The following is an 8,000-nucleotide window of genomic DNA, read 5'->3' as shown; positions in this document are numbered from 1 at the left end:
TTCAAACGATTCATTCGTTTGGCAATCGCAAAAGCGAACGCTTCGCACCACACACCGTAGAAAGAACAACAAATTAGAGAATACACAATTTCAAACACATTATGGATATATTAGTACAAAAGCCAATCTTCTGCCACAGCAGCGAGTTCTACGAGCCGCCTCCGAGTGATTACTTTACGCCGTACAATACGCCGCCGTACATAACATCGCATCCGCAACCGCAACCGCATCCGTATCTAAGTTCAGGAGCTGCTTCCGGAAGCTGGCTGGGCGAGCAGATGCAGTACCTCCGATTTCCGACGCCGCCCATAACACCACCGAGGATTGTCGTTCCCGTTCACGTTCCCCTTGCCACACAGTCCGAGACCAGAGAGTCCGTCATCATGAAGTGCACAAAGAGTTCCAGTTCCGGTTCCGGCTCCGGCTCCGGCTCACGCTCTCCGACGGAGTCCTGCAGCGAGCAGAGCAGCGGCAGCGAGTGCGACTTTAACTGCAATTGGCAAGATTGCGGCAGGTGAGTGTTTTTTTATTGATTATTGTGGCATAGATTACTCATGTATTTCCTGTGCCATTGCAGAGTGTTTGAATCGTTGGAGGCACTTGCTCAGCACGTCACATTACGTCATGCGATTGCCTCATTATTGGATGGACTCTATTATTGCCGCTGGGGCGGCTGTCAGCGCAGTGAACGTGGCTTCAATGCCCGCTACAAGATGCTCGTCCATGTGCGCACCCACACCAAGGAGAAGCCGCATCGTTGCCATCTCTGTGAGAAGTCCTTTTCCCGAGCGGAGAATCTCAAGATTCACATACGCTCGCATTCGGGCGAGAAACCGTACAAGTGTCATTTCGAGGGCTGCCAGAAGGCTTACTCCAATTCATCGGATCGCTTCAAGCACACACGCACTCACTCCATGGAAAAGCCGTATATGTGCAAGGTGCCCGGCTGCCAGAAACGCTACACGGATCCTTCGTCCTTGCGCAAGCATGTGAAGACGTTCAAGCACAGCATTCAGCTTATTGCCAGCCAAAGTTCCACCTGTCTGCTGGATGCCACCGAGCACTCATCGTCCTACACTTGCCTGCCTCTGACTGCACCCGTATCCGTATCCGTGCCCCTGTCCACTTCCTGTGTGGAGTCGTCACCCAGCTCTCGCTGTTATGACAGCGACAATGTCGCTAGCGATTATTCGCTGAGAGCCAAGCATCATAACGAGTACACATCCTCCGATTACTGGCTACATCCGAGGGAGCACAGCTATCGCTATCTACATAGCGAGGACTATGCTATGAATATGGATCTGGACACGCCCACGCCGCTCGATCTGCGCATCCATAGAAGTTGAATCACAAGTCGCTGCTGTCGTCGTGTTTCTCTCTAGTCATCATCTTGTCATTAATCTTAGGTAATTGTTTAATTTTCAACAAAGACTGTTTTTGTATAATTCGCGTTATATCACAACATTTAAAATAATTTTAATGAAATACAAATTTGTAAATAAAAATGTAATCATTTATATCACAACATTTATATGAATTCTAATGAAATACAAACTAGTAAATGAAATAACATATAACTATTATTTTATATATTTATTGGGAAAAACTGCAATTAATCTTCTATAGCTGAGCACTTAGAAAAATTACACCTAATGTTGAAAGCGTTTCCAATCTCTATTGCTTTTCAAATTTTTGCGCTAACACCCTGTGTAATGAAAGTGCTGTACAAAAACGATTATCGATTGTCTACGATTGCATTCTTAAATGTTGAACTTGTGGAGTGCTTGAAACAGTGCGAAAAAAGATTTAAATTTTAAACTTGTCCAGTTGTACACAATAACTTAATCCTTTTTTTAACCCTTATAACTTTAAGTGGTAGTTTGCTCAAAAAAGTTGGCAGCTCTGCTCGCCGGGATGAGCCGGAAATTGCCAGCGATAACGATAACAGCTGTGGCGCCACCTCTTGTCTGTTGTCCAAAAAATAATTCCGTCACTTGTGTTGCTTACTATCAGGCAAACGCTGGTTGATAATTCTGTTATGTGAGGAGTAGTGTGGAGTAAAAAAAATGTTCATAATCTGTAAACGCCGCGCAATTTAAATGTTTTTAGTCTTTTGTCAATAACATGGCAGAAAATGATCAATTTAATGAAAATTTTTAATTCGAAATTAGATATTAAAGGTGAATTTTATTATGACTGCTGGTAGTTTTTAGTGTAATTTGTATCATTTCATTTAATTTCAGCCAGACCAAAAATTCTAAATTTAAAATTATATATAATTATCAAGTGGCTGGACAGTATACCATATGACGTTTTTGTTTAAACAATAAATCATGAATAACAAACAATTTGTAAATATAATATTTGCATCTGACGAATGCATTCACAAAGCATGAAAATGTGAATATTCCGTTTAATGCATTACGTGTTAATTGAAGTTCAATAGCAGCCAATTTGCATATGAGGAGACTTGCATTCATTCATTCAACTCAATTTTTATTGAAAAGCAAAAGTTCTTTGCGTCATCAAGTTGTGCAGCACCTTATGCGGGTGCAACAAAATTAACTCCATGTGAATATGTTACAAGGTAATTCGCGCACGCGTGCTCATCCACCCGCAGGTAAGTAATTTTTAAGTGATATTCGTTTCGTCGGTTTCACTGCTGATAAGCAAACGCTGTCCCCTATTACCCCCCTTTCAAAAACATGCCACAATTGTAATACCCATTAAGGTGTTTTTGGTGCTGCACTTCGCAAAATGCGCCGTATATTTTGCCATTTAACCGAGTCCGTCTCTATACCAAGAACCGAGCTAAATACAAATTACTCATGCGTTTTCACCGAATGGAATAAGTAAGATTAATAAATTTTCTCTGCCGACTAGCGACGTCGACGTTAACGTTGACTTTAAAATCGACACTTGATGCTCGGTCTGATGGTCGATTGGGGTTCAGTTTGAAACGCAAGCTGAAAGCGACAACACGAGCAAATTGTCTTTGCGAAATGCTATTTAATTATAAATGTTGCCTTATCTGCCTTTTGCTACTGTGGGGCCAAGTGTGGGGTCAAGATTTTGAACCAGAGTTCCCAGAGGATTTTCCAACTGAAGCTGCACCGACAACAACAGGCACAACAATAGAACCAGCTACAGAGTTGCCAGTAACAACAACAACAACAACAACAGCCGCAACAACAGAAGCTGCTCCGGATTTGCCAATGACGACAACAACCACAACAGAACCAGCAACCACAACAACAGAAGCTGCCCAGGAGTTGCCTTCAACAACAACAACAACCACAACAGAACCAGCAACCACAACAACCACAACAACAACAGAACTAACAACAACCACTACAGAAGCAACCACAACAACAGAACGAACAACATCAAGACGAACACCAACAACAACCACAACAGAGTGGCCCATCCTTACCCCAAGTCAGCCTTATTATCCGACCTTTGACCCGCCCACCAGGCCACCCTACTTTAAACCCGTTTATCACTGGAACTGGGATCTCTATGATAACGATAGTGATGAGCGGCGTTGTTATCTGAAGGATCAAGTGCAGCACAGTCGTTTTCGCTGGAGTTGTGGATGTAAGTAGATCACAATCACTAGAGTTCCTATCAGTGACATATTATTGATAATATTTAAATTTTTCAGTTACAAAATCGTTGCCTGTAATAAGCTGTTATCGCTGCTGTTACTATGGAAATAGCAGATTTGCAGGTTGTAGCAAATTGCACAGTGGACGCTGCAGTGCTATGAGCAGCAACTGGCAGATATAATATTTAAATGGGTATTTCCCACCAACCATATATAGTATGCCAATATTTCCATTAGAATTACGCGAGGTTTTTAACAAGCTTTAAGAGATGTGTTGTACATTTATTTTTGAGTATTTTTCTAGTTCTTAATATGAAAGCTCATTAAGGGTGGAATATTTCTATACTTTTAAAGTATAACTTTAAAACAATTTAAAATATGATTTTTTAGTTTCATTAATGTTTTTACTATTTCTTTTATACTTTTATAGTTTATAATAAGTTTAAAGTTCACCTAGTTGGACCGGTTCTGTTCGGGGTTTTAAGCAGCCTGAACCGGATCATGAACCGAACGCTTGAAGTTATTTACTTTGCGAACCCGAACCCAGAACCGCTTTCTTAATTAATTAATAAATTCGAAAAAAAAAAATATTGCATAAAATTTATGGTTTTTTAATATTATGCAATTATTTGAAACTTCGGATTAAAATAAGTCATATTTAAATCTTCAAGTAAATTTAAATTAAAATCAAAATTTGATTTCTTTAAAAAAAAATATTTTATTACAAAATTTAGAGAAAAATGTAAGACAATAGAAATCGAACCGAACCGATGGCTTGCTCTGTGGTTCGATCCGCCGAACCGAACCTTTAACAAAATTTTGGAGGCTTGCAGCCTTGTGTTTTAACAAATTTAAATAGATTTATTTCAAATTAACGGATTTCACATGCATTGTAAACAGATAGAATATCAATTCAAGTTGTAAACATTACCCAGATTGAGGAAGCAATCCTTCAGATGCTGTTGACACTCACAGAAATCGGGGAACGGAGGTGCCAACACCTCGTACATGATACGCAACAGATCGACAAACTTGTTGAGTGCCTTCGAGTACTCGCCGGTGTCATAAAGTCGCTTGGCCGTGCGTGTCATCATCTCCGTATCCTGCATGACTTTAAGACCCTTGAGTATATTGGTAATTTCGCCGCAGGTGACGCACTTGATCATGAAATCATTGCAGGTGGGCGGCACTTCAATGATCGCCGCACAATTGTTGGGCGCCTCGCAACGGAAGCGTATGATGTCCCTGGGCAGCTGGTCGAACAGGGGCCAGTTCTCCAGGCATGCATCGCAGTTGCATTCGAACCAGTACAGATCCTTCAGCCTGGCCTGACGATCATCCCGCTTGTCCTGCGTGTAGATCGGTCCGTAATTCTCATTGATCGGCAGACCAGCTTCAATGGGTCGCACGCTGTTGATGTGTATGGTATTGCCACGGAAGTACCTGACCACACCCGGATCACAAGAGTGATTAAAGAGCGCCAAGGTCGGATATATAGCACCACCTATGAAAATGGACTTTTCCCGTCCTTCGGCGCTAAACTTATGCAGCTCAGCCACCTCGTGGGTGTTGAACTGAATAAACTGCAGACTCCGCAGCAGCAGCGAGTTAATGGCTCTCACCTGAGCCACCTGTGGCTCACTGCCAAAGTAGCCCGCCGACTGCAAACATCTGGTCAGGAAACGCGCCATTAGCACGTACTGAAAGAAATTCGAGGGCGAACGCTCCTTCTGATGGCGTTCCAGGTGTGCCACACGACGGTAGTCATCCTTGGGCAGACTAAAAAATGTTTAATTAGACCAGAATAATTAAATTTTTAGTTTTATATTTAAAATTATATATTTCTTTGTCACTTTGAATATTTTAATAATCTTAATTTCAGTAAGAGTTCTCTAATAAGCTTAAGACTCACCTTAAAAGCTGCTCCAATGATAGATCTTCATCAATGGTTGGCTTCAACTGCAAAAAGTAATCCAACGGTTTGCTGGCAATGATGCGTAGTGCCATGTGGTTGTTGATGGAGGCACCTGAACGCCAAATGACCGGCAATAAACCACATTCATATTTGTGGTATTTGGTTGCAGCACGCTGCTGACACTGCTCCGAACAGTAGACGACATCGGAACAGCCTGGACAGGAAACTGGCACCACAGTTCTGAAATAAATATGAAATATGAGCAAAGATTAGAAGGGTTTAAAGTAAAGGAAGAAGTCAAGAAGCTGACAAACGGAATACAGATGAGATTAGAAATATGAGAATAAACAAAATTATTTTTATTATTTATCTTAATTAATCCCAAGTTTTAAGATATTATTTATATTTATATATTACATGATTAATTATTACACAAAAATATAATATAATAGCTTTAGTTTAAAAATATTTTTTATAATTATACCTAAATATTATTTATCATCTCTAGACATTTTAAAGAGAAATGTTTTTTAAAACAACCTTTCAAAATGTTGGTGTTCTTAAAATGTTAGAGATTTAAATTTTTGAACATTTTTTTTTTGCATTTTTATTCAATTTACAGATATGTTAATTCATTTTGTTGAATATTTTATTTGCTCAAATCTCCCAAGAGTTTTTTAAACATTTGAGAGCAATGGTTTCTTTTTTTCAGGAACAACAGAGATTTGTAGAACACACCTGTATTTGCAGTTTGTCAGTATACTGATATATTTGTCAAACGTTATTAGAATTGCAAATAATACGGGTGAATGCAGGAATTAAATTAATAAATAATTTCCGATTCAGTTTAGAACTTGAATTATTTATTTATTTATCAACTTAACATGCTGTTTATTAACATGCTGTTAGTTAACGTGCTAAGATTAAAATCCCTTTCCTTTTACTTAACATACTGTTTAAATAACTTGCTGTTAATTAACTCGCTGTTATATTTATCTAACATTGCGTTCACTTACCGCACAAAGCAATACTCGCAATGGGTCTGAGCGAATTTCTCGAGCAGCACAGCGACGTAGGGACGCTCGACGAGCAGCTCCTGCCCCACCTGGACATCAGCAGAGGCGCGAGCGAAGCGTCCCTCTTGGGCATTCTGATCGATGCGGACCAAAGAGCTGACATATTCCTTCTCATCCGGCAACGTTTGTGCCTGATCCAATTCCAAGGCATTGGCATTCTTTAGCTTCTGCTGTCTGGCGGCTTGTTTGTCCGTGCGAGGATCGCGTTCCAGCATTTTGATCATAGTCATGGCATCCAAATGCAGCTTCGAGCGTCTGTCGGCGGGCAGGGAAGAATCATCCATAGCCGTAATGCATTTCCTAACATTTAAAAATGATAATGAAATACTATTTTTTTGATGGAATAACAAGTGTCACCTACTTGAAGGCGCTGATCGTGTGAGGATAATCCTTCAGGGCCATGTAGCAGCGTGCTTGTCGCTCGTACAGCTTGTATAAAAGATCCTTGGGATAGTCCAATTCGAGGGCTCTTCGGATGTCCACCAGGCATTCGCTGTGCTTCTGCATATGATACAAAGTGGCCGAGCGATTGGCCAGCGCAATGGAACGCTCTAGAACTGACAAACAATAGATAGATATACATATATGAGCAATTCACAGAATCGAAAACTACTTACTCTTGTCACTGGGCAGCGCCACATAGCTTCTGCTGTAGAGCAACATTGCCTCCAGCCATTTCTTCTGCTTGAAGGCAGTCGTGGCACGTTCCTTCAGTTCCGCAGCGACTGTTGCACTCTTTCCCTTGAATTCCCGTTGCACTTGAAGCCCCGCATCCCCCGATTGCACCCAGCTCAGCTGATCCACATATGCCACGCGCTCGTCGTCGTTGCCACATCCGGATAATTTGGCAATGTCCGTATCGCAACTGGTACCGCCCGCTTCCCTCAACTTCAGATAGTATTCGGCAAAGAAGCCCTTCTGTTGGCTAATTGGCATTTTCATAGCGTTAACTCAGTTTATTACCTTTTATTAATAAATCTAATGAAAATCTTAAATTATGCAAGTAGTGAAAAATTGAGTTCTGTCGTCTATGAATACTGCAGCCGCACTGAACAGTTGGATATATATTCGGATATACAACGTGTGGTATCCAGACAACATTCGGGTCTTTTATTTTTAGATCGAAAAAGAGTGCTATTCAGAGCATCAGAGAAAGAAAAATTATTGAGAGATCGGGAGAGCAACTATTACATTAAAGATGCTGCATTTGTTTACAAACAACTTTTCCAAATACGCTCTCTTTCTTTTCTTCGTTTTTCATTAAGTTGCAGAAAGAATTCTCCCACACACCACAGTGTAGTATTTTCTATAACGATGACAATGTATGTAAACAGTTGTTCACATACGAGGGAACATGAAAAGACCGTTAAGTTAATTATAAATTATGCTAAGTTTAGTTGCC

General features: G+C 40.6%; 3 protein-coding genes across 4 annotated transcripts; 2 read left to right on the top strand and 1 right to left on the bottom strand.

Annotated features, from left to right (window-relative positions):
• On the top strand, window positions 1-1,504 carry LOC117785361 (zinc finger protein GLIS2 homolog). 2 transcript variants are annotated; one of them, XM_034623326.1, is made up of 3 exons: window positions 1-204; window positions 244-514; window positions 578-1,504. In XM_034623326.1, exons 1-3 carry the CDS (start codon window positions 102-104, stop codon window positions 1,344-1,346), a joined length of 1,143 nt encoding a protein of 380 aa, XP_034479217.1. In that variant the 5' UTR covers window positions 1-101; the 3' UTR covers window positions 1,347-1,504. The 2 variants fall into 2 exon arrangements, with proteins under 2 accessions (XP_034479217.1, XP_034479216.1); XM_034623325.1 differs by having other exon boundaries at window positions 1-514.
• Window positions 1,505-2,955: 1,451 nt separating this feature from the next.
• LOC117784274 (integumentary mucin C.1) lies at window positions 2,956-3,989 on the top strand. The gene is made up of 2 exons (XM_034621970.1): window positions 2,956-3,597; window positions 3,665-3,989. Exons 1-2 carry the CDS (start codon window positions 3,003-3,005, stop codon window positions 3,787-3,789), a joined length of 720 nt encoding a protein of 239 aa, XP_034477861.1. The 5' UTR covers window positions 2,956-3,002; the 3' UTR covers window positions 3,790-3,989.
• A 453-nt stretch (window positions 3,990-4,442) lies between these two features.
• Window positions 4,443-7,642, bottom strand: LOC117785437 (SET and MYND domain-containing protein DDB_G0284059). The gene is made up of 5 exons (XM_034623437.1): window positions 7,216-7,642; window positions 6,960-7,155; window positions 6,539-6,898; window positions 5,520-5,762; window positions 4,443-5,386 (listed from the first exon to the last, which is right to left on the bottom strand). Exons 1-5 carry the CDS (start codon window positions 7,538-7,540, stop codon window positions 4,516-4,518), a joined length of 1,995 nt encoding a protein of 664 aa, XP_034479328.1. The 5' UTR covers window positions 7,541-7,642; the 3' UTR covers window positions 4,443-4,515.
• Window positions 7,643-8,000: the final 358 nt, after the last annotated feature.

The sequence above is a fragment of the Drosophila innubila genome (genome assembly GCF_004354385.1).
Source record: "Drosophila innubila isolate TH190305 chromosome 2R unlocalized genomic scaffold, UK_Dinn_1.0 1_C_2R, whole genome shotgun sequence".
Taxonomy (NCBI): domain Eukaryota; kingdom Metazoa; phylum Arthropoda; class Insecta; order Diptera; family Drosophilidae; genus Drosophila; species Drosophila innubila.
Note: the sequence above shows the minus strand (reverse complement) of the source record. Positions and strands in the feature narration are given on the sequence as shown.

Excerpts from the sequence above, each read along its gene's own strand:
- LOC117785437 (XM_034623437.1), bottom strand. The coding sequence starts at position 7,540 with ATGAAAATGCCAATTAGCCAACAGAAGGGCTTCTTTGCCGAATACTAT. Across the intron at positions 7,156-7,215 it reads GGCGCTGCCCAGTGACAAGA|TTCTAGAGCGTTCCATTGCG; the intron begins GTAAGTAGTTTT and ends ATTGTTTGTCAG. Across the intron at positions 5,387-5,519 it reads TCATTGGAGCAGCTTTTAAG|TCTGCCCAAGGATGACTACC; the intron begins GTGAGTCTTAAG and ends AACATTTTTTAG.
- LOC117785361 (XM_034623325.1), top strand. The coding sequence starts at position 102 with ATGGATATATTAGTACAAAAGCCAATCTTCTGCCACAGCAGCGAGTTC. Across the intron at positions 515-577 it reads AATTGGCAAGATTGCGGCAG|AGTGTTTGAATCGTTGGAGG; the intron begins GTGAGTGTTTTT and ends GTGCCATTGCAG.
- LOC117784274 (XM_034621970.1), top strand. The coding sequence starts at position 3,003 with ATGCTATTTAATTATAAATGTTGCCTTATCTGCCTTTTGCTACTGTGG. Across the intron at positions 3,598-3,664 it reads TTTTCGCTGGAGTTGTGGAT|TTACAAAATCGTTGCCTGTA; the intron begins GTAAGTAGATCA and ends TAAATTTTTCAG.